The sequence below is a fragment of the Vipera berus genome (genome assembly GCF_964194415.1).
Source record: "Vipera berus genome assembly, chromosome: 17".
Taxonomy (NCBI): Eukaryota; Metazoa; Chordata; class Lepidosauria; order Squamata; family Viperidae; genus Vipera; species Vipera berus.
The window spans coordinates 1758451-1782291 of NC_138220.1; the positions used below are offsets into that span (position 1 = coordinate 1758451).

Sequence of the window (23841 nt, forward strand, 5' to 3'; positions counted from 1 at the left end):
TCAGATACTTGGCAACTGGTTCATATTTATCACCGTTGCAATGTCCCGGGGTCATGCAATTCACTTTTGTGACCTTCTAACCAACAAAAGTCCACGGGGCAGCCAGATTCATCTAAAAATGTGGCATTTTTAAATGGTAAAATGGGGCCAAAGTCAGTTAACTGTCTCGCTTAGCAACAGAAATTGCGGCCGTAAGGCGAGACTACCTATATTTCCCGCCAGTCTCACTGCACGGCCACAAAAGTGAAAGCACGCAGACCCACAAACGTTTGTCATTGCAAAGAAAAGGTGATTTCCCTGTTCGTTTTGATCACGCCCATTCGGCTTGCCGGCCTTCGGTAAAACATCAGAGGCGAGCGTTAAAATTCTTTTTTTCTTTCTTTCTGTCTCCAGAGATGTAATAAAAAGAATAGACCAGTCGGAGTTTGAAGGATTTGAATATATTAATCCACTGATGCTATCAACCGAGGAAACGGTATGAGGAACAGGCGCGGAAAGAAATCTGAGCGCACTTGGGACATTTAATCCTGAACTACAGTATATGCATGCAAGGCTGGGGCGGGGTCACCGTGAGGTTTTGAATGGAGACCAAAATGGTAAAATGGCCGATGAGAAGAATCAAGATACGTGATTTGGGTGGGTGGCTTCCTCTTTATTTTTAAGTCCGGGGGGGGGGAACTGGCAGAGCTGACTTCATGGATTTTGCACTCCGTGCCTGCTTCAACAAAGGGGGCAGTGATGGTTTGTTGCACCCTTGGGAAGAGGTTCCAGACCACTTTGAAAAGTAGCCCGCTTCTATCGGACTTTTCCATGCAACAGCCCCCTAAAACCGTTGAACATCCAGAATACAATTGCTTGTGGTGGTGTTGAAGCTTAACTTTAGAGATGCCTTTTTCTCACGTGGTACCTATCCTACATGTGTGTGCGTGGGTCTGTGTGTGTGTGTGTGTGTGTACATTCACATCTACGTAGGCACACATGTATACGCACACTTGCTAAATAAATAGAAAGGAGTTGTGTTTTATTAGCAATGTTAACTAATTTGGGTACAGTATTTAAGTGCCTAAATGGATAATCTACATTAAATTATTCCATTTTTGGAACAATTGATGAAACCCCGTAAGTTCTGGTTATTTAAAATGAAAAGTATTTTACACATGGAACCTACAAATAACAGCTGCTATCTAATATTAATCGCAGTCTCAGAATGGACAGGAATCTTAGCAATAACAATTCCAAAATTAGAATTTTGCATCTAAACATTCTGGATTATGCTGAGTGTGGGAGAAAAAAAAATACTACCAAAATTCTCATGAGAAAATTTAAATTTGCACATGGTAGATTTATGAAAATATTTTGAGCAGTGCCTACAATGATTTATGTTGTATACTAGATTTTTTGAATAATATTTTTATCAATGCAATATTCAAAAGGAACATTGGGAACGTGATAGATCTTAGCCTTAAAATTTTGGAGAAAAAAAAAGAATTCTAGGATATCCATCAACTTACTACTTTTTTTTCTGATAAAGCACACCTCCTACTTAAAAATGACTGCTTTGAAATGTTTAGTTCTCCCAGAGGTTGTTTTGGTAAATAAAAATCAAAACAGCAACTTGGGGATGGGAAAGGTGACCACAGATAAGAATATTACTTGGATATTAAAATGTCTTATTATTTTCCCTTTGGAGAACTGTGATGTCTTTCATCGGGATAACTGCTTGTCAGTTTTTGGAATTTAAAGAAAATTCAGTGCATTTCAGATTGAACTAGTGCATATCGCTAACCTAATATTGTAACCCTTGGGTCAATTGCAGTTTTGGAGAATGAGGTAAAAAAAAATAAATCAGATTGACTCTAAGGGGTCAATTGCAATGGCAGATAGAAAATTCCCATTATGTCGTGACTTGGTAGACATCAAATGACTCGATCTAGGTTTCTCAGGATATAGCATTGCGTTGGTTGCTGTACAGGAAATCTTCCTTGCATTTGCAGCCATCAGATGCTGGGAGATGGCCATATTTGAAAAGTGGATAAGTCTGGTCAAGAACCATTGGTTAAATTTCATTTTGGATTCTTCTTTTAGCTTGGCCAATAATTAAAGCACATACATAACAAAATGTTAGCACTCCCATGCCGGGTTCTTGAAACTCGGCTGTTTCATTTGTGAGCAAGATTCTTAAGTCTGTTCTAACCAGCACTTAGTAATTCAACTAGAACTTTTTTTCCCCTCCAGTGCTCGGGATTTAAATAACCAAGCTACTTTGCTTTTAAGCAAAGCTGGAAAATGAATATCCTACTTTCTCCCCCCCCCCACTCCTCCTCAGCGACAAATTCAGTATTTCCTTCACTGCTGTGTCTGTCTCTCTTCCCCTTCGATTTGCAGCTGAGCAGTTGGTTCTTGTATACTGTCCAAACATCAAAGCAGGACTAGATACACACTTGATCCCAGGCATCAAAAACAAGTCCTTGATTTATTTACAATTTAAGGCATTTACAATGTTGCTGTGTTGCCAAATAAGTTACTGGTTACAAGTCGGTTGCTGCTCTTGTGCAATGTATAATGTTCTGTCCATGATGAAGGGGAAATTTTTTTATATAAAGTTCTTGTTTTATAAATTAAAGAAAAAAATGAAGGATGTAATTAAATGTGTGGTTTAAAAAAAATCCTTAATATATTGCAAATGGAGCTGGTAATGATATCATTGTCTTAGTATGTAAATGAAATGTAAATGAAAACACTCTCTAGCTAATTTAATGATTGTAAAACAGTAAATATGTTCTTGTAGTTTTGTATAATTAACTAGTTGAGATCTTTGGCCAGTTTTATTTGTGCAAAAGATGGTATCCTAACCAGTTAAACAGCTAAAATCATTTATATTCTTGCACATCTATTAAAGACTTTAATGAAAAATATTACGACTCATTATGCAAAAATAATATATTTTCTTCAGATGGATTACCCTGTTTTATTAATGTTTCCGTTCCATACATTCTGCACACCAAATGGTTTTGTTTGCACTTGATCTCTTCAAACAGAGCTGATCTCTTCAAACTCTCTGGAAACAACTATTATAATAAAAGCAGAGTTCAAACACGAACTCTCAGCTACTGTTCAAGAATTTTTATTTCTCTCTAACTGTATAAAGGTGGTTCAATTCAATCTGCACGAAATTAGAGCTCTTAGAGTAGATGTGTTTAGTTTGCTAAGGTGGAGCTATACTTTAAAATTGTTTTGACTTTTGACACTTATTTAAATTCCAACAATGGGGAAGCCACCTAACAACCGTGTGACTAAGTTAACAACTGAAGTGATTCGTTTAACCAACATGTCTAGAAAAGTCATGAAACAGAGCAAAATTCACTTAACGTACAATCTCACTTAACAACAGAAGTTTGGGGCTCAATTGTGGTTGTAAGTTGAGGACTGCCTGCATATTGTGTCAGAATTATGTCAGAGTCTAGGAAAAATAGCTAACGAAACATTAAGGGATGCTTCAAGAGTTTTTTTGCACGGGTTTTTTTTTGCAAATGTCAATCCCCACTGCCTGTTTTCTATATTATGCATTGGTTAACATCTCATCATCTTTGTTTTCAAATAAACTTTTTGCACAATTATTACCATGTTCCAGTTTGGAGTATCTATGAACTGGAAACAATTGAGATAATTTGATCTGCAGATAAAATCACTATCTATTAATACACAACTCTATTATACTTCTAGGTAACTAACTGATTCTTCTACCACATTCGTCATCTAGTTTAACACAAAAGAGAAAAATTCTTACTTTCTTCAATTTTTAATGGGGTTACGTGGTAAATGGAGTTAACTAATTTCTGAATCTGCTATTGGATATAAAACTTTGGCTGGATATAAAATTTTGGCTATTTTTTTTTACCTAGTTCCTAACCATTAACATTCCAAAAATTGAGTGTTTCAATTTATTCCCTTGCAAAAATTATTGAAAACTATGAGTCAGCTCCTCCTGCTGCTTTTAAAGCTGGCACTTAATGCCAACGTATTACTTATATAAATTCTTTGCAGGTTTTCTATTTATCTGGTTGATGATTCATTCACATTTATGCCCTTCACATTTAAATGAGGGGGGGGGGAACCTCTCATAGCCACGTTTCATGCTAATGAAAAGCTCCTAAAGTTAAAAAAATAATAATTCCAAGACATTTTAATATTAGGTGCCTTTGTCAGGGGAAACTTCTGATTTTATATTTATGCTTTCTAAGATGTAGTAGTCAATTAACATTAATTTTATTCCTACCCCTTTCCCAAATGTATTCATGATGCACTTAACTGCCACTTACTTCTTAAAATCAGATTTCACTGAAAGAATAACTTAGGTAATATTACACATATTGAATATGCCATTCTGATCCTCATGGCATATCCTCATAGCAGGCATCTCTTGCAGAGGTGAGTTCTTGTTAAGTAATATTGTATCATACTACTTTACCATTCACTCTGCAAAGGAGTCCTTTTCCATAACTTTGACATTCAGACTTTTGGGGACAGTTCAGAACATTTGTTAGTGAAGACCGTCTGGGCAAACTTGGTGAGTGGCTTAAGGTATCTCAAATGCTTCATCTTCCAGCACAATAGAACGTCTTATGCCACCCTTTGGGTTTTCGACCATATATTCCTCAGCTGTTTGAGATTTTTGCTCAGGAGCCAGGGAAATGGCTTGGTATGTTTCATCTTGGTCATTTTCTCCTGCGGAAATGGATTTTTTTTCTTCAGGCGTACAGTTTTGATGCCTTCCTGAACCGGTGGCTTCCCAGTCTCTGTGATAAACTGGGAATGGAACCCATTCAAACATTTTGGTTCCGCAATTAAATGTTTCGAGACGGGGTTGAGGATTCTCAGTTTGAGAACTCTGTAACGCAAAACAAAAGGGTCAGCATTTAACAGCAATGGCTATAAGAATTTAAATTTTCCTTTCTCATTTAGTACAGTGAACATTAAATATCCTGATCCTTGGCCAGCCTCCACCAATAAAATTAACAGGCGATTCATATTCTGGAATGTTTGATTATGAATATTTTGATTTGTAAAGATCTGGTTTTTAACTCTGGCAATGTCTGTTGGCTGATTTAGTTCTGTCTGAAACTTGATTAATTTCCTGTTGTCCCTGCCCTGTTTTTCTCTACCTGTGGTAAAGCATTTGATATTTTAATTTTCAACTTTTACCTCTCTGGGAATTTAAACATGACCATATTCAGCAAAAGGAAGACTTAATTTTATATTCTCTTGGAGACAGTGTCAACTGCCGCCTTTTGCTACCTTTGGATGAAATTCCGGGAAGTTGACAAATTTTTCTAAATTTGATTGATTTAGATGTGGATCCACAGCCCTCAGCAACGTAATCCATGAAGCTTCAGCATCACTCAGCTCTTGATTTTCAAACCAGGAAGCGTTGGTGGAAAAGGTCCTAGAGAAGGGAAAGGCACAATTTTAACAGTTCCAGCTTGCCAGGACAAAGTAATTTATCATTTAAAATGCTTGTGGAACAAAGAGTTCTTTGTTTTCCTTCTTTGGGGAAGTTCTAATGGTACGGCAAGAAGTTTAGTTCTTCTAGGAATTCCAGAATCAAAAACAACCAAAATATTGAAGAAAGGTGAAAGAGGAAGAAGAAGAGGAAGGAAGGGAAAAAGAAGGGAAGGAAGGAAAAGGAAATAAGAGAAGGCGAAAGGAATACGGTGAAAGAAAACGTGGAGAGGGGATCAAAGTGAAAAAGAAAGAATGGCGAGAAAGAGAAAGGAAAAGAGAAATAGAAAGGGTGCGAAAGGAAAGCAGAGGAAGGAAGGAAACAAGGAAGGAGAGAAAACGAGAAAGAAGAGACTGGACAGCCATTTGTCTGAAATGGTCTAGGGTTTCCTGCCTGAGCAGGGGGTTAGACTAGGTGACCTCCAAGGTCCCTTCCAACTTATTATTATTATTAAAAGAATGGAGGAGGAGGAGGAGAACGGAGGGAAGAAGTAACAAAAGGAAGTGCCCAACCCAGGGGAAGGCGGGAGATAAGCAAGCCATGGAAGCAGCCTCGGGCCCGCCCCTCTCTGCTTCAGCCCCAGCCCACCTCGCAGGGTTGTTGTGAGGGAAAAGAGGAGGAATTGGGTAGGTGGCCCTGAGCTACTTGCAAATGAAGCCAATAAACCCAGGACGACCCTCCGCTCCCCTCCCGCGCGCCCAGCCGCCGCCTCCTCACCCCAGGACCCCCCCGCGCTCCTCCCGCCGCCGCTTCAGGCTCAGCTTCCCGCCGCCGCCGCCGCCGCCGCCATGGGCAGGAAGCCCGGCCATTTTCCCCCTGCCCGGCCACGCCCCCTCCCGCCCCGGAGGCGGGCAAAGAGGGCGCAGGCGCACGCGGGAGGAGGCGGGGACTGCGGAGGGCGCTGGGCGGGGCCTCTTGGAGGTATGGCTAGGGGTCTTCAAACTTGGCCCTTTTATGACTTGTGGACTTCAACTCCCAGAATTCCTCAGCCAGCAAAGCTGGCTGAGGAATTCTGGGAGTTGAAGTCCACAAGTCATAAAAGGGCCAAATTTGAAGACCCCTGCAATTGATGTACGATACGATAAAAAAATAACTCCATCGTGTACTGCGTGTAACACAATACAAAACAGTACTACAGTGTGGTATACTGTACGCAGTACTGTATAGAATAAAAATCCTGCGCTCTTTCTGTTTGTTATAAGCCTTATTACATTAAAACAGTTACTTTATACTTTTATGTTGTCATTTGTGTTTATTATACGGTACAGTATAGTCTATAGTTAAATTGCGTGCGGTTATGATGTGATATGTATGATATGATACGATGCTATGAATTTGTTAGGCTTTTAGCCTGTCGTAGTTCAACATTTTCTGGGTTACAACAAAAAAATGCAGACGTGGAACTACTGTACAACAGGAGCTAAACAATAATTGTATCGTTGATTTTATTTGAATTTATTATTCTTTTTTTTTTCCTTACCCCACCGCTGTCCAACAGGCTCTGGGTGACTTGACAGGTACAATAAAAATACAAAAATAAAAACAGAAAAACGCACAAACCCCAGACTAAATTCATAGATTTGTACCCCTCCACGTTTGGCCACTTAAAAGTACAACAAAACAAAAGATCAAGAAAAGCAAAAATGGGGGGGGGGAGGAGACTAAACCCATAAAATTTGAAATAAACATTGGATGTGCAACATTTTTCTACATTTGTAACAAAAGCTTTAACAGTTTTTTAAATAATAATTAAAAATGCACAAAAACATAGCGGGATTTTCTTTCAAGTTAACGTGTAGCTTTTATTACTACCAGTCTGATTTTTTCCTGTCCCTCATGATAAAGGACAATTGTTATTACTCTATTAAGCCTTTCATTTCTAACTCCCAGAATTTTTTCACAGTAGATCCCTTTAAATTGAGATGTTACTCCTTGCCACTTGGGGGCACAAGAAATACATTTAAAACTTTATTATTATTATTATTATTATTCCAGTTTTTTTAACTGGGAGTCGAACATCTGGAGGCTTTTCTGCGTGTGCAATCATATATGATCATGATTAGTAACAGTTATGTTTGCCTGAACTGTAAATAGTTCTTCAGAATATTTTGTGACAGTGTTGCACAAAACTGAATCATTGCAGTATGTGTTTATGGAACCATATGCAACATGTGGGCGAATGTGTCCCTTTAGAAAGATTGCAAAAATGAAAAGATTTTTTTTAAAACTTTCTGTTATTACAATATACATTGTATCACTTTTATGTATATAACACATTGCATAATGTGCATGTGTCAATCAGAACAGAGGTGGGACTTTGGAGGAGACCCTATACAATTCAGACAAGTGACATGACAAAAGACTGTCTAGTTTTTTTCTAAAAAAAAAACTCCAGCGATGAAGCACCCACAACTTCTGGTGGCAAGCTGTTCCAGTGGTGAATTGTCCTCACTGATAAGATTCCAGCCATGACCTTGGCACAAAAATGAAGAAAGCATAAATGGAAGTGCTAACGATAGAAGGTAAGAGGTATATTTTTCATAATAAAAAAAAATATTGAAGTGTCTAATTAGAAAGATGTCCACCCGAAAAAATGATGATTTGACTAAAAGTAGACTTTGCTCATTACAAAGGCTGGGGGTTGGATTTTATTTTTTTAAATACATATGTAATTCTATTTACCAGAATAAGCTCTTTGACAGGGCCAGGTTTATTTCAGTGGAAGACAGATGCCTTCAGCACCATTGCTGACATTATACTCAAACTGGAAAAAGAAATACCTCGAGATAAACATTAGGAGAGTGACTTCAATGCTGACCTGAAGTCTGAAGCAGCGATCCAAACTGCGATATCGGCAGTAAAGTTAAATATGACCATCTTGCAATGAAGGTGAATAAAAGCATTAGAGGGGACCGTCCGTTTTTGTTTTAAAAAAATGTCAGCCTGATTCTGTTTTTTGACTCATTTACCCGTCAAAAACATCAGCTTGCACTACGTCAAAGATCACGCACGCAAGAAGTTAAATCAAGTTGCTGATTTCAATTGCCCCTATGTTGCTTTAAAAACAAATATCTACGTAGTTGGTCTCCATTCAGCCCCTGACCTTTTTAAAATCTGAGAAAGCAGACTGTCGTTGTTGTTGTTGTTGTTGTCCACTAAGCTGCTGTTAGGAGTCTCGCCTTAATAACCACCCCTAGAAACTGAGCAGCCTTCAGGGTGGTCCAGAATCCTCCAGACAGCCAAGCAAAACACTAAAAATGCAAGCTTAGTGTTGCAATTGCCGAAGAGGAATTAAAATGGCATGAACGTGTTCTGAGCAAATCTGCTTGGCATGAGTGGCTGAGTCACAGATAGTCTCAAGAGCTACAAATATTCTGAAGCTCCAGCTGAAGTTCTCTGGCTGTACAGTTGTGAGATGCTCCAGTCAAGCCATCTGTTTTCACATTCCTTTGCTGACTGTCAGCGGAACTTCAGAGTCTTCCCCAAAAGCCATCCATTTGCCATTGTTTCGCATTCTCTCTCTCTCTCTCTCTCTCTCTCTCTCTCTTCTCCAGACTTGTTCTTTTTCAAGATGGGGGAAGTCGCATGATTCGTCGCGCTTTCTCCTGGCTAGTAACGGGCATCGGTGGGTGATAGCAAAGAAAACACAATCTGGAAGAAGAAGAAAAAAAACACGTGCCTTGGCACCGCAACTCTGTTCCTAATGGCAAACATACACCTAGCTCCATGTGGCTTTCACCTTCCATCTGTTAGAATGGATTCTGCATGTGTTAGCAGTAATATCAGTCTCTCATAAATCATCTTGTCTGATTCGGATTGAAAAATTCCAGAGACTGTGGCTTGGGTATCGGTCTCTTTTTTGACATCGCTAACCAGGCTTTCTTCTTTCACCCAAGCTTCTTGGAATGCAAATTTAAGAAGCTGCCTTCCAAAGCCCAATGTTTCCTCAATGGCACATAAAACCTTTTTAAAAAAAAATCATCAATCTGGGAAAGAATAAACTATGAGTCATTTTTTTTTAAAAAAAAGTACAGATTGCATTATTGCAAGTCAGCCCATTCCATCAGGTTGTTTCCCCCCAAATAGTAAAAATTGCTAATCTGGCACCCTTATAATTAAAATCTGTCTCACCTAGCTGGTTTCTGGCAGATTAATTAGCATTAGGTTTGGAAGAAAGTGGAGGTAAAGTGCCCAAAGTTTTGAGGGTTTGGACTGGATAAGATACAGCTTGGTGTAATTTTCTGCAGAAATAATAAATGCATATATTGCTGATAATAATTAACACCCAGAAGCTAAAAATAGTTCATTTTTTTCTGCTCCACCTTGATTCCTTTATCTGTTTTCTTTTAAACCATTCATCCTATTTAAAATCCCAGAAATAATCTATGCTGCAAAGCAACTGAACACTTTTGGGATCGTGGATTACATTATTCTTGATCTCCCAGTTGTCAGATTGAAACTACTCAATACTTTTTATCGGGGGGGGGGGGGGAAAGAGAGAAATGAAGGCCAAACACATGGACTACATATATTTTGCAACAAATAATACTTTTTGTTATTTTGTGTGCTGAATACAAACAGTGCTGCTTCTGAGTCCCAAATCATTTTATCTGGTTGAGAATGCCTGGACGTGACTCGTGGTAATTAACTCTGTGGACTGTAATACTCTAATTCTGCCTAAGCCAGTTCAGCACAGAGTTACTGATCTTTTTATGCCCTTAATGATTTGTGATCGGGTTATTTAAAGCCCTCTCTACATCCATGTGAAGTTTCTGGAATGTTAAGCTGGCTGTTTCCCTTTTGTGATCAATTCAGTATCTTTTGGATGGCTGCGTTTGCATAGTGCCATACCCTGAGGTAATCAATTAGTTCTGTTTTCTAGGTCTGCCCATTGTAAACTGTAGTCCATGTGGCCTGTACTCCATTAAAATCTAGCTGCCTATTTTGCGATTTGTTTGACAGGTGAATCCATAATGTGGCTTTACACTGATTGTAAATATGAATTTCACGGTTCTTTTATACTATCAGCCCTCTAGTGTGTCTGAGCTTTTGGGATCTTCAGAATAATGAGGATACATTTTCCGTCCTCACATCCCTTGAATTTGATACGGAACAATATTGCTTAGCTTTGAGTTTGAATAAGATCTTTGCACCTGCTCAGAACATCACCCTTGTAAGCTAGGAAATGAACTTGTTTAATTTTACAGCTAACGGACATATAAATGCGAAATGACTACTAATCGCTAAACGCAACAACTTCACATTAGCAACTCTCAAGAGTTGTTAACGAACAACTGTTAAGATTTATAGCATGTTTCCAAACCTATTAAAAGGCACCTTTTTTGTCCAGTCTGCAGGGGAGAATAGGGCCATGTTGTTAACGAAGAGCACAAGTGACGGAAATAGGAAAGATTTTCTCACCTCGAATTAAAAAAAAAAAGGCACCCTTAACGTGAAGTTGAATAGAAAAGGGCAAATAGCAAATTTTGAATGCAGCAGCTGAGTAGAGTCTGTCTCTTATTTTCAGGAAAGATATCAATCTGCAAAGTTGCAGCCAGTAAAACTGATCAAGAGAACAAACAAAAATCACAGCCACTTCTTCGTATTTTGCCTAGAAGCTTCCATCTATGTTTTCAGATCCAAAAACGCAGCGTAAGGAGAGCTGATCAAAGGACTAACCATCTATTAAATCTATATTACGGTCATAGACCAGCACAATGAGGGTAGGACACCGCCACTTAAAAAGCTATATAGACCATACATCGAGACTCTTTAAAAATATGAAAAGCTAGCAGATATAAAAATACAGGTATGAAAAACAAAGTATATATTTAGAAAGAGTCCAAAAGAATCTAAAAGGAGGGGTGGGACCATTAGATGGGAGCATAAAGGTTAGTATGGGGAAGACTATATCAAATTACAGAGCATTCTAGTATGGTGAACTAGATGCTCATTAAGTCTTGTTTATGGGTCAGGTCATCATCCAAGGAATTTTAAGTACTGCTGTGCAGAACCTGGCAACATTGCATGTTGTTGGTATCTGAAAGCAGCTGGGAGGTGTGGAATTGTCCAGTTTAACCTGGATGTGTAGGCTGCAATGGTGAGATAAAGCTGGTACAAATGTCTCGTAGAATAATAATAACAAGTTGAAAGGGACCGTGGAGGCCTTCTAGTCCAATCTCCTGGTTGAGCAGGAGATCTTATGCCATTTCAGTTAGATAGTTGTCCAGTCTCTTCTTTAAAACCTCCAGTGATGGAGCACTCAGAACTTCTGGAGGCGAGCCGTTCCACTGGTTAATTGTTCTCACTGTCAGGAAATTTCTCCTTAATTCCAGGTTGCTTCTCTCCTTGGTTAGTTTCCATCCCTTGTTTCTTGTCTTGCCTTTTGGTGCTGTAGAAAATAGATTGACGCCTTTGTCTTTGTAGGAGCCCCGCAAAATATTAGAAATATTAGATTAGAAAAAAGGGGGGGGAAATCTTAAGGGGGGGGATGCAATGGCGAAGCACTTCTATTTGGCAAAAAAAGAAGTATACAGTTCATGAAGGTTGACTTGAAAGAAACCTCATTTTTTTCTTATATAAAAACTGAAGAAAGAAAAAGACACCTGATTTTCGCCGTATTATTTCTAAAAATGAAACCCACACAGTTTGGTGATCACCTATCGGTGGGAAACTGGTTTGAGGAGACAGTGAGGTGCTTACCATACGACCTGCCTCAGGAAGGATTTGAAAGCTGATCTAACCCCACCACAGAGATGGAATGCAATTCTCAGCCAATGCTGTAAATGTATTTTAAGCAAATGTCCTTTACTCTCACAAACAACTGGGGGATATATTGCCGCATGAAGAAGAAGGGAGGGAACAAGACAACAAGAACAAGCGCTGAGTCCTTATTTATTTTTTAAAAAATAGTTTTGTTTTCTTTAAAAACTAGGCCTTTGCACAAGCAAAAAGAAAACACACAAAAAAACCCCAATATCTATAACAGAGCAATAAATCCATTAGGGCTGACCCAAATGAATTGTAAGGGGGCACCGTGTGAAGAGAGTGGTTTTTTCCCATCACTTTATCTCAAAAGAGAGAGAGAGAGAGAGAGAATAAGTGGGTGTGAGAACAGGAAGCTGCAGAACCTGGCTTCCTGTTTGAAAATGTGACTTAAGGAAGGGGCAGGGTGAATGTAAATTGGGACTTGTCCTTCTTCATCCTCCTTTGAAGGGATACGTCACCCCAGGTTGATCTCTTGTACTGTTGTACGCAGCAGCCCGTGAAAAATAAAATCAGTACCCTTTGCAACGGTAGTTGGAAAAGTTGACACTTCTTGCCAAGTCTTCTTTTCAGGAGCACAGACCCTGTCTCAGGAAGCGAAAGATAACACAACCAGGCACGTGTTTGGTTCATTAAACCTAGGAAATTGCACAAAACAAGTGTGGTCTTCCCGGTTGGATGCTCTTAGGGCACCCTCTCTGAGGATTAGATAACTGCTTCAGTGGAGTAAATTTCAGTAATTATGTCAGTTTTCTCCGTATGAGGTGGCATCCAGATGATATTAATCACCAAAAGCAAATGTGACACACAGACACCCCCACCAGCTTGCAAACTCTTTCGGCCAAAATTATGGTGAAAAATCTATTCTTAGTTTGCGTCATAGTAAGATCAATCTGTTTTCAAATGGGGAGTTTTTGTCTGAATCAGACTGACTAATTACTCATTAGGTACTTTTTATACAATGTTTTGGTTCTGAAATTTGCCCTTGACTTCCCCCATAAGAAGTGGGCAGCCCACATGCCGCAACGGGGCCATTTTTGTGGTTGCTGGAACATATTACAGTTCAGTGGCATTTTATTTTTTTTAGGATAAGAAATAGTCATTGTGTTAGACATCCTAAAAGCCAAGTAAGAAGGAAAATGCCAAAAAAATATAAGCCAGTCCCAATGGTAATGTTGGGCTTGTATCATAACTTCTGCAACTCTTGGGAGACAAAATCTTTTTTTTTTAAGTGCTAATTTTTACTGGACTGATCCTGATTTCTTTTTTAATTTGGGCAAGAAAAAGGCTTCTGGGCCTCATAGGTGGGTTTGCACCGAAGCCTTAGCCGTTTTCATCTCTCCCTTTCTTTAATGATATTTTTCATGTTCTTGGCTGACTTCTACCAACATTTTCTGACTCGAAGCAATTGACGCTGGTTGCTCCTTGCTGCCTTGCAGTTGTCACTTATCTTTTCCAACTAAAACACTGCAGATGGAAATTAGAGCATGCTTGGCGCTGGCTTTTGGCTCAAGGTGAAAAAGAGAGAGAGAGAGACATCCATTAAGGCTTGATGGTCGTGACCAAATGTGAGGACTAGAGAGATCCAGCTGGTGGTGGCTTGTGCTGTATTTTCACAGCGTGTTTGTTTAGCCAGACCTGAAAAAACAATGCTGGGTTGAGCAGTTTTGGCAAGGCAGAAAGGCATGGAGTTCTCAGCATAACATGCGAGGATGCTTTGAGGTCACCCAAATTGCTGACAGCTTAAAATGTGAATGCACACCATCTTTTTTTTTTTAAAAAAAAACAAACATCTCTGCGTGAGACACTTAGGTGTTTCCTAGAAATGAATCGACTGGACCTTGTGAGCTTTCTGCCAATGTTGTGGTTGGTAACAAAATAGGAACAGCAAGTTCTGCTCAGTACACTGCTCAAAGAGCTTTGTGGATAAGCGGAGGCAAGCCAATAGGAGTTTAGAATCTGAACTGTCTTTTCCATCTCCAGCGTCCTCACTGCTATGCTATATCTGTGTAGGAGAACTTGTGTAGGAGTCAGCAACCGGAGCCAATTTGAGAGGCTTAAGGAGGAAAATTTAGGCTACTCCCTATCACCATCAAGAACGACAACACATTGAGAGAGAGCCAAGCAAAGAGCATCTGTGCTGTTCCTCTGGGGACCAGCTAAAGACCCTTAGCACTGCATCTCACAACTCCGTGAAGTATCCAAGATAGAAAACCACAATATTTGGTCAACCGACCCATCGTGCGTATGGCATAATGTAAGTTTTGTTGCTGAAGAATTTGTCTCTCTCAGCCTCACAACCCATGATCAACACACTCTATGTTGTGTTGACTCCATGAGGTGTCTTTCTACCGTCCTTGGGAACTGGCAAAGAGGAGATCATGATTTTTCCATAGCTTCAGGGATGTCCTCCTTGCTGCACAAGGACTGGGAGCTGCACAATTTTTTTGCCTGCTGGCAAGGGAGAATTGACCGGGTTGATCACGATCCTGACGTGTCTACACACCCTACAGACGCTTGTCCCATTTGGCCTACCTGATTTTTGAAAAGGAGGATTGTTCGGGAATGTGAACTCTTATCCCAGTGGCGTTGCAAACGGAGCAAAAAATAAAATTAAAAATTAAACGGGGGAGGAAAAGTGACGCCGAAACCTTGGAGAGTAAGTGGAAAATTGAGTGCAAGAAGGAAAACAGGACAATTACGTCATGGAGAAATGAAACCCAATGTTATGATGAAACTCCATGGCAACGGAAAGGCACGGGGTGGGTACAGAGCTTACCACATTTGGGCTTTTCCGTTTTGGAAGAGGGGAGAGGCAGGCTAGGGCACGCCAAAATCTGACAGGATAAGAAGAATTTTTCTCCCCTCTCCAAATTTTACGAATCGGTCTTACAAAGCTCCTCTGTGGGATTTTTCAGACCAGAGAAAAGGAAGAAGGGAGAGAACGGTGCTGGCTGTAGAATTTACTGCCATAAGATGTATTGATGGTCCCTGACTTGGCTGGCTTAGAATCTGGATTAGGCCCAGCCACAAAAATCTTTACTGGTTACTCATCGAGATCAGCACATTGGGAGAGAGCAACTCACCGGCCAGAATGAGAAATGAGATGATATATTAGGCTGGTCTTTGGCCGAGTTGAGCAGGCCTTACGTTCTTAAGTCTTACTCGAGTTGAAACTTCATAGATACTTATAATATTGATATACATAAACATACACAGACATAATGTTTGCAGTGATGCCGTTTCCTTCTTCTGTGATCTCTCCTTCATCCCTATTATCTCCTGGAAGTCTCCTTTCCAGATGCTTATTCAGACTGATCTTGCTTAGCTTTTCAGTCCAAATGAGAGAGCTTATTGTAGGGGGGGGGGGCGGGGCAGAAACAGCAGAAAAGTCACTCTGCCCTGGCATTTTTTTTAATAAAGAAAAGGGCAGAGGCTGCAGAAATTTAAAGAAAATACGCTACGCGTACTGTATGAACGTGTTTGGGAATATCTGCTTTGTGGCGCACAAGGACGGTAGTGAGATGGAACGACTGCTGCTTCCCAAGCAGCGACAAGAGGGCTCCATTTGCAAAAAACCTCCCTGGGGCAAAAGCTGCCCTTGAGCTGGTTGCTTTACTCCTTCCTCCTCCTCCTCCTCCTCCTCCTCCTCCTCCTCCTCTCTTTCTGTCGGGGGCTCCCGTCTCCAAGGCAGGTCCAGTGGCCCTTCTGGAAGCTGCTGGATGGGTGATCTGGGAGGATTTATTATTATTATTATTCTAAAAAGCAGAGCAAAAATGCTCCACATAACTTAATAACTCAAGCCTCCAGGTGATTGTGACCACAGCTGTCTGCAAGTTGCAGACACCTTTTGGAAATTCCTGTTCGGTCCTTTCAACAGCAGCTGTATGTTTCTAACCACCGAGAAGAACCAAATGGCTGCACACTTTTTTGTCCCCTGGCATTGTTCAAAGAAAGGGGCAGCTGCTCAGAGATGTAGACAAGACACGCTGGGGGAAAAAAAAATGTCTCCCCCATCAGGGGTTACTAAGCGTCTTGAGACCAGGACAGCTGCTTTGGAGGCTGTAGCCACAACAGGAAGGCCCTTTAGACCAGATCAGATCCTTTTGCTTTGTAGCTGTCTAATCCAATGTTTCTTGTTCTCATTGGGAGCCATTCTCAGAGCCTGAGTCATAAATTTTTCCCATCTTCTCCTGCCTTTTTTTTTTCTTTTTAAAGCCAGGAAGCGGGTGGCAAGAACTAGTCAACTTGATCTGGGCTTAAAAACTAAGTAAGGTTAGTTCTAAGAGGAGAGACTGACCTGGAAAATCCAGGCCTGTGGGCTAGACTGAATGCTCAAATCAAATCATTTATTACAGCCATAAAGCCAGAAAACTGGTTAATTAAAAAAAAGAACATAACGGATGAAGTTAATGGCAAACTACTTCTGTAACATTGCATGAATGTTTCTATGAAGTCACAACAGTCAAAATTTGGCTCAAGGCACTTTTGCCTTTTAATGATAGGGGGAAATTAGACTATTCTTGTTAGACACCTTAAGATCTTGATAATTAGTCAAGACTATTACACAAGGCCATACTTACTTTCTAATTAAAATGTGTGCTCCTGCCAGCCTAGCAATCCGAAAGCATGCAAGCGCGAGTAGATAAATAGGTACCACTTTGGTGGGAAGGCAGCAGCGCTTAGTGGCGTCATGCTGGCCACTGGACTGCGGAAAAGTCTTCGGACAAGGTTGACTCGATGAAGCAGCACCCCCGGCAACGACTAGTAGAGCAACATCTGCAGGGAGTCTTTGACTAAAGTATTTGCTGGTTTTTCACATATATTTCCACCCATCACACACATGGGTTAAGATCTTTCTTTAAAGGGAGGGCTGGCAGAGTGTTGTTGCCTCTTCTTTCCCAGACCCTAACCCTAACCTCCCTCTGTCCCGTGGGGTCATCGCAAAAAAAGCCCAATCATCTGGTCAACCCTTCTCATCACTTTGAACATCTGGTAGAGCAGGAGGTCGGCTCCAGCGAATGCTCCCACCCTGCCCCACCCCACGGCGGCCGGTTTGTTTTCCTCACTGGAGACACAGAAGGGGGCAAGGGATTGCAGTGTCAAGGGTTGAGCTCATCGTTTTGCCGGCAAGCGAGGGAAAGGAAGAACCCAAGAAACAAACAGCCTGTTAGATATGGGGGAGGGGGGAATGAATCCTTCTGCTTTGATTTTTGTTCTGGGCTTTTAGGAATCTGTGGGTGGACTGGAGCTGGCAGGCAGAGAAAGAGCACCCACCAACCACAGGGTTGAACAGTTCAGAAGTTTACTAGACTGTTTGTGTGCCAGAAGTGGCTGGGTGTGGAGCCAAGAAGGACGAAAGAGAATAATAGTAGGGGGCTACAGCCCTTCCTCCAAGCCAGCCTTCCTTCCTTCCTTCCTTCCTTCCTTCCTTCCTTCCTTCCTTCCTTCCTTCCTTCCTTCCTTCCTCTTTCTAGTTCAAGATAGATGAATAATAATCAGGATAAAGTGGTACATCCACTTTATGAGATTTATGAGTAGTTGTTGAGCCCACTGAAAGGGTCCTTTTCAGACATGGCTCTCTCTCTCCCCCCCCCCTCTTCCATCTGTTTATGCCATAGAAATAGAGAAGTGAAGCTTATTTATTTGTCTGCTGTTCTGTTGTGGGCAGCCATTCCCTCATTCTCGTCCTAACCAGCCATAATTGCAGCTTTAATCATTTGTACTGTCTCGTCTCCTTCTTCCACGCCTTTACTATTTCCTCCTGTGTCTTTGCTTTTAGGCTGAAAGCAGGGGCCACTTCCTGGGGCCTGTTCCTAAGCAGTTAAATGAATTTTGCGGTCTCCCTAAAACCTCACTTGGAGGTTGTTGCCTCCAAGCCACTGAACTCTTGAAAAATACTGAGAGTAAACTTTCCCAAATATGGGGCAAATATTTTCTAATTTTGAGCAAAGTTTTAAAATCACTTGGATGGACCCCGTTGGCTCATCAACCGAGATGCCCTTTCTAAGATTCTAGGCTACAAATATCTTTTCCTTCAATCGCTGCCATTTGTTCTGGGCGTTAAATTTGTGTTGGTTTTAAAAAAAATAATCTGTTGTTTTCCTCCTGGACTTCAGTTTGCGATTGTTATCAAAACAAAGGCTGCATTGTGGCTTCTGTGAGTTCAGATGCTTTGTGTGTTCTCAAGCCCAATGAATGCCACTTGATTCGGCCACCACAGAAGACGTGAATTCAAACCTTCATCCCGTTCTTTCTGATCCCGTGTCTTTTCTTAAACCCAACAGCTGGATCTGTAGATCCAGATACTGGGTGGGAGTGATAGAGCGGCTGAAGGCTTATCTCACCCATAGTTTGTCTATTTGAGGTTTCTTGGCACGCCAGATGTTGAAAGTCAGGGTTTAGGTGACAAAATGGAAACTGGGTTGCAGTCACGGATGTTCAGTAACTGATAAAATGGAAGTATGGCAAAGCCAAGCTTGTCAGGAGGTCATTTGACGCACTTTCTCTGTTGCCCTTTTCGTTTGCTTTCCACGTTGGTTGGCGATGTTTTAAGATTTGAAGATTTCAGAAACAAGCTCCATGGCACTGCGGCTGTTCCTGGGACACGAGCCTTTAACAAAGGTTAAAAACTCCACTGGATGATTAAGATATTTAGAAACACAGGTGGTCCTTGACTTACAACCGTTCATTGAGTGACCGTTCAAGGTTACAAACGCACTGGGGAAAAACGACTTAGGACCGTTTTTCACAATTGTGACTGTCGCCGTGATCAAAATCCAAACGCTTGACAACTGACTCCTATTTATGATGGTTGCAGTGTTTCCCTTCTGACAAGCAAAGTCAGCGGGGGAAGCCAGATTGACTTAACAACCTTGTGACTAATTTAACAACTGCACCGATTCGTTTAACAACTGTGGCGAGAAAGGTCGTACAATGGGGCAAAATTCACTTGGCAAATTTTCACTTGGCAACAGAAATGTTGGGCTGAGTTGTGGAGGATCAGCTGTAGCATCTGCATGAAGTAATTCTACGTAACAACCGGTGCAGGAAGAGGAAGAAAAAGTTGACAGACGGAATCTCACAGTTTGAAATCCACACCAGTAGGGGGTGATCTTTCCCACATAAATTGGGATAAGAAAGGTGAGCATCTTTTATATTAAATATTAGGAGGACCGGCAAATTAATCTTGTCATCTTAAAAAAGAATGTTCAGTTTAGTGCCTCTTCCCCTACGGCAGATTTAATCTCTGCATGTTTTGCCTCGCCTTTAAAATACGAGGAGGAAACCTTTGCATTTGTTTTTGTTTTTACAGCGCCATAATAAGCAGTGTAACGTTTTAAAAGAATATAGAGAGTTTGTTTACCTGGGACCAAGAGAAAGTGGCTACAAAATATAAAATGCTTTTGTTTTGGTGAGACAGTTATGGATGGTAGAACTCCTATAATAGTCTGCTGAAAATGTGGGGCTTTCTTGAGGCTGCAGTTGACGACATTTAATTGCAGGTATAAACCAATGAATTAAAATGTGAGGATGCTTCAGCGGTCACAAGTGAGAAAAACAGTCCTAGCTCACTTTTTTCCATGCCTCTGTAACTTCAAACTGTCACTAAGCGAACAGTTCTAACTCAAGGACTACCTGTATTAGGGTGTAAGTGAGCCGGAGGGAGATTGGAGGTTTAACCACAGATTATCTTTCCCACATTCCACTTCCCGAATTCGGCTGTATGCCTTTTGCAGTGGGGCTCGCAATATATTTCTCCTGGGTTAACTTAGGCCCCCTTGTATGTAACCTGCAATTTGCCCCTCTGTTGAGGTTTAATTTTTGGCTTGCTTTTTCTTCAGGAGCTGCAGGCAATGCTCCTGAGACGACTCCTCAACAACGGCCCTGTGAGGTAGGTCGAAAAGAATCAAACCTTCCTCCTGCCCCCCCCCAGTGAGTTTCTTTGACTGAGCCCATGCCAAGCCACTAGGCCTCGCTACCCCCAGGTACCGTTGAGCCGGCCTTCACCAGATCTTTTCTAATAATCGATTCGCCTTCGTCTTTGCCCGCCTTGTACAACAGCCCCCTCCAGCCACCTTATTGCAAAGGACACTTCAGAGGTGAGCCCTGACATGCGTGTGTGTGTCGGTTGCAGAACCGGCTCTACCGCACGGTGGCTGCTTTGGCATCCATCAGGGAAGAGGCGCGGATCGGTGCGTCTTCCTCCTGCATTTATCCTTCCCGCCCAGGGGAGGCTTTGTGTAAGAGTCAGGATGAATCCCTGCCAAAGCAGGTTGTGTAAGGGATAGGTGGTAGGCAGCGCTGTATGCCTGGCTAGCCCTAGAGGCCTGGGGTGACCCACAAGCTGTCCCCCTTTACACCTGGACTGTGGGCGGTCCTGCGTGCCTGCATGCCTGGGCATCCCACGTGCTTCCACCTGCAAAAAAACCCACCCACCCCTTTCCTTTCAAGGAAGCCAAGCGCAAAAAGCCTGCCCTGCCGCTCGCCTTTCTGCACAGGCCTGAGGTCTGGCAACCGCAGGCTTTATTCTCCTCCTCCTCCTCCTCTCCTCCTCCTGCTGCTCCCTCTGGCTGGCAGGCAGGCGGCTTTTGGCCGTCCAGCCGGGGCTGCTCTTCCGCCTCCCCCCCTCCCTCTGGCTCTCTGTCTGCTCCGCGCGCCCGCGCGCATGTGCCTGCCTTCGCTCGCCTTTTGCTGAGCGAGGAGGCGGAGGCGGCAGGCGGCGGAGGAGGAGAAGCAGCAGCAGCAGCAGCAGCGAGGCGGGGGGAGGCGGCGCCGGTTCCTGGAAGAGCCCAGCCTGGGGAGTTGGTCACATTCTTGGCTGGCGTTCAAGAGCTGAGCAGACACCGAGAAGCGGAGGGGAGGAGGAGGCGGCGGCGGCGATCGGAGAGGAGGAGGAGCAGCGGCGGCAGCAGCGCCCAGCCCGCCCGTGCTCAGTCTGGGCTGGAGCGGGCAGACGATCGCAGGCGATCAGGGGCGGAAGGCGCAGCCGCGATCAAAGGCCACCCGCTCCGCGCCAGACAGCGGCGGCAGCCCCGGCGGCGCTTCCCCGGCTTCGCAGGGACCCCCGCCGCCTGCCCCGCGCTCGGGGGCCATGGGCAGAAAGGCAGCCGCTGCCCCGCCGCCAGGACTCGCCGCTCGGACCTCGGACGACGCGCCCCGCGCTCGCTAACCGGCCCTTTTTTTGGCTTCTCGCCTCCGGACCGCTCTGCGCTCGGATCGCCCCCCCGCCCGGTGGCTGGGGGTGGGCTGGGGTGGGGGGCTTTTCTTTTCCTCTCCCCCGACCGTCCCAGAGTCGGACGGACCTCGCTGGCTCGGCCGGGAGCGCTTTCTCTCCGGCCCCTTCTTTTTATAACTTTTCTCCCTCTCTCCCACCCCCCCGCCGCCCCTTCCCCGAAGATCTAGCTTTTTCCCCCTCTCTCTCTCGCCTTCCCCCCCCCCTCGCCCTCTTTTTGGCTCGTTGGCTCCGGGGGCCGAGAGAGAGAGAGAGAAATTCCTTTGCCCCCCCCCCCAGAAAGTTGGGAGGCCGGGGGCGTCGGGGGGAGAGCGGAGCCCGAGACGAAGCGCCCGCGCATCCCGGCGGAAGAAAGACGGGCGATGTGAGCCTCGGTGGCCTTAGAAGACAGCGGCGTCCCGTCGGACCGAAGAGGGCGGCTTGGGGAGGGGGGGTGCCCTGGTGTTCTTTGCCGCCCCCCCACCTGCGCTCGCCTTTCCTCCCCTCTCGGAAGAGCCCGCCCCGCCGGAGAGAGAGAGAGAAGACGCCTCTCCTTCCCCGAGGCTGGAATTGGGGCGCGTTTTCCGGGCGCCCCCCCAGGCCAAAGGGAAAATTCGGCGCCGCAGGAACCCGGGGCGCGGGGGGGCCGGCAAGCCGCCGAAGATGGAGACGGTCCCTCGGAGCGGCTTCCAGCCTCACCCCGGCCTGCAGAAGACCCTGGAGCAGTTTCATCTCAGCTCCATGAGCTCGCTGGGCGGGCCGGCCGCCTTCTCGGCCCGCTGGGCGCAGGAGCTCTACAAGCGGGAGAGCGCCAAGGAGGCGGCGGCGGCGGCGGCGGCGGCGGCTTCTTCCTCCTCTTCCTCCGTGGTCCCCGAGCCGGCCCTGCCGCCGCTGCCCGCCATCCCGCCGCCCCCGCCGCCGGTGATGCCGGGCCCCTTCTTCATGCCCTCGGACCGCTCGACGGAGCGCTGCGAGACCGTCCTGGAAGGCGAGACCATCTCCTGCTTCGTGGTGGGCGGCGAGAAGCGGCTCTGCCTGCCCCAGATCCTCAACTCGGTCCTGCGCGACTTCTCGCTCCAGCAGATCAACTCGGTCTGCGACGAGCTGCACGTCTACTGCTCCCGCTGCACCGCCGACCAGCTGGAGATCCTGAAAGTCATGGGCATCCTGCCCTTCTCGGCGCCCTCCTGCGGCCTCATCACCAAGACGGACGCCGAGCGCCTCTGCAACGCCTTGCTCTACGGCGGCGCCTTCCCGCCCGGCCGCTGCAAGAAGGAGCTGGCCGCCGGCGCGCTGGAGCTGGAGCTGACCGAGCGGAGCTTCAAGGTCTACCACGAGTGCTTCGGCAAGTGTAAGGGCCTGCTGGTGCCGGAGCTCTACAGCAGCCCCGCCGCCCCCTGCATCCAGTGCCTGGACTGCCGGCTCATGTACCCGCCGCACAAGTTTGTCGTCCATTCCCACAAAGCCCTGGAGAACCGAACTTGCCACTGGGGCTTCGACTCGGCCAACTGGCGAGCCTACATCCTCCTCAGCCAGGATTATGCCAGCAAGGAGGAGAAAGCCAGGCTGAGCCAGTGCCTGGACCAGATGAAGGAGAAGTTCGACTACAGCCATCGGTACAAGAGGAAGGCAGCCAGGGTGAGGCCAGAGATCTCTTATTTTTGGGGGGGTGGGTGGAGGGAGGAAGGACTCGTGGCCAGGTGTTTCCTTGGAGAGAAGGAGGCCAACTTTGCTGATAAACTGGAGACTCGGAGTGGCTCCAGGATAACGCCGCGCAATTGGGACTTCATCGGACCCGGTGTGGTTGGTGTCAGAGAGAGATTCGAACTGTAAGCCCAAAGCCCTCCCTGCAAGGGGGGCGAAGTTGCTTGTGCTTGGCACGGTCACGTCTTGGCAAACGTTGGATATAGCCAGTGCTTTTTTTGTATAAGAAAAAGGTGCCGGAACTCACACACGTCATACAACCCGCCTTGCCTACCCTACAAGGTTCCGTCCAAAAAAGGTGCCGGAACTCCGTTCTGAGCGTTCTATGAGGAAAAAAGCCCTGGAAATAGCCAATCCATCAAACTTCCTGATCGCGCCCGGGTCGGTTTTTCTACCCTGCTACCTGGTTGGGGCTTATGGGATTTCGACCTTTCTGGAGTTAAATATGACTTATGTGAGGTCTGTGAGTGAACGTAGAGGGTGTTCTTGGATCTGCTTAAGGCAGTTGTGCAGTGCCAGGCGGTCTTTTTTTTTCCATTTGGAAGCAAGTTGTCTGGAGTATTTGCTCGGGTAAAAAAGATGGAGTGTAAATCTAAGCTACGTGCCGTGCCTTTCCTCGGGATGGGGAAGGCTGGTTTTTTAAGTAAGCCTGTAGCTG

The 23841-nt window shown here is 44.4% G+C and overlaps 3 protein-coding genes across 8 annotated transcripts in view; 2 read left to right on the forward strand and 1 right to left on the reverse strand.

Annotated features, from left to right (window-relative positions):
• Positions 1-628, forward strand: part of PRKCZ (protein kinase C zeta) — a 41687-nt gene extending 41059 nt beyond the window's left edge. For all 5 annotated transcript variants that reach the window (XM_081341409.1, XM_081341410.1, XM_081341411.1 and 2 more), the window contains one exon: positions 394-628. In XM_081341409.1, the coding sequence (XP_081197535.1) occupies positions 394-481 (88 nt within the window). In that variant the 3' untranslated portion in view covers positions 482-628. The remainder of the gene's footprint in view (positions 1-393) is intronic.
• Positions 541-6328, reverse strand: LOC308675850 (uncharacterized protein). The gene is made up of 3 exons (XM_081341454.1): positions 6218-6328; positions 5296-5443; positions 541-4888 (listed from the first exon to the last, which is right to left on the reverse strand). The coding sequence occupies exons 1-3, from the start codon at positions 6307-6309 to the stop codon at positions 4577-4579; spliced, it is 552 nt and encodes a 183-aa protein (XP_081197580.1). The 5' UTR covers positions 6310-6328; the 3' UTR covers positions 541-4576.
• Positions 6329-21763: 15435 nt separating this feature from the next.
• The window catches only part of SKI (SKI proto-oncogene), an 89014-nt gene continuing 86936 nt past the window's right edge, over positions 21764-23841 (forward strand). For both annotated transcript variants that reach the window (XM_081341404.1, XM_081341405.1), the window contains exon 1: positions 21764-23117. In XM_081341404.1, the coding sequence (XP_081197530.1) occupies positions 22143-23117 (975 nt within the window). In that variant the 5' untranslated portion in view covers positions 21764-22142. The remainder of the gene's footprint in view (positions 23118-23841) is intronic.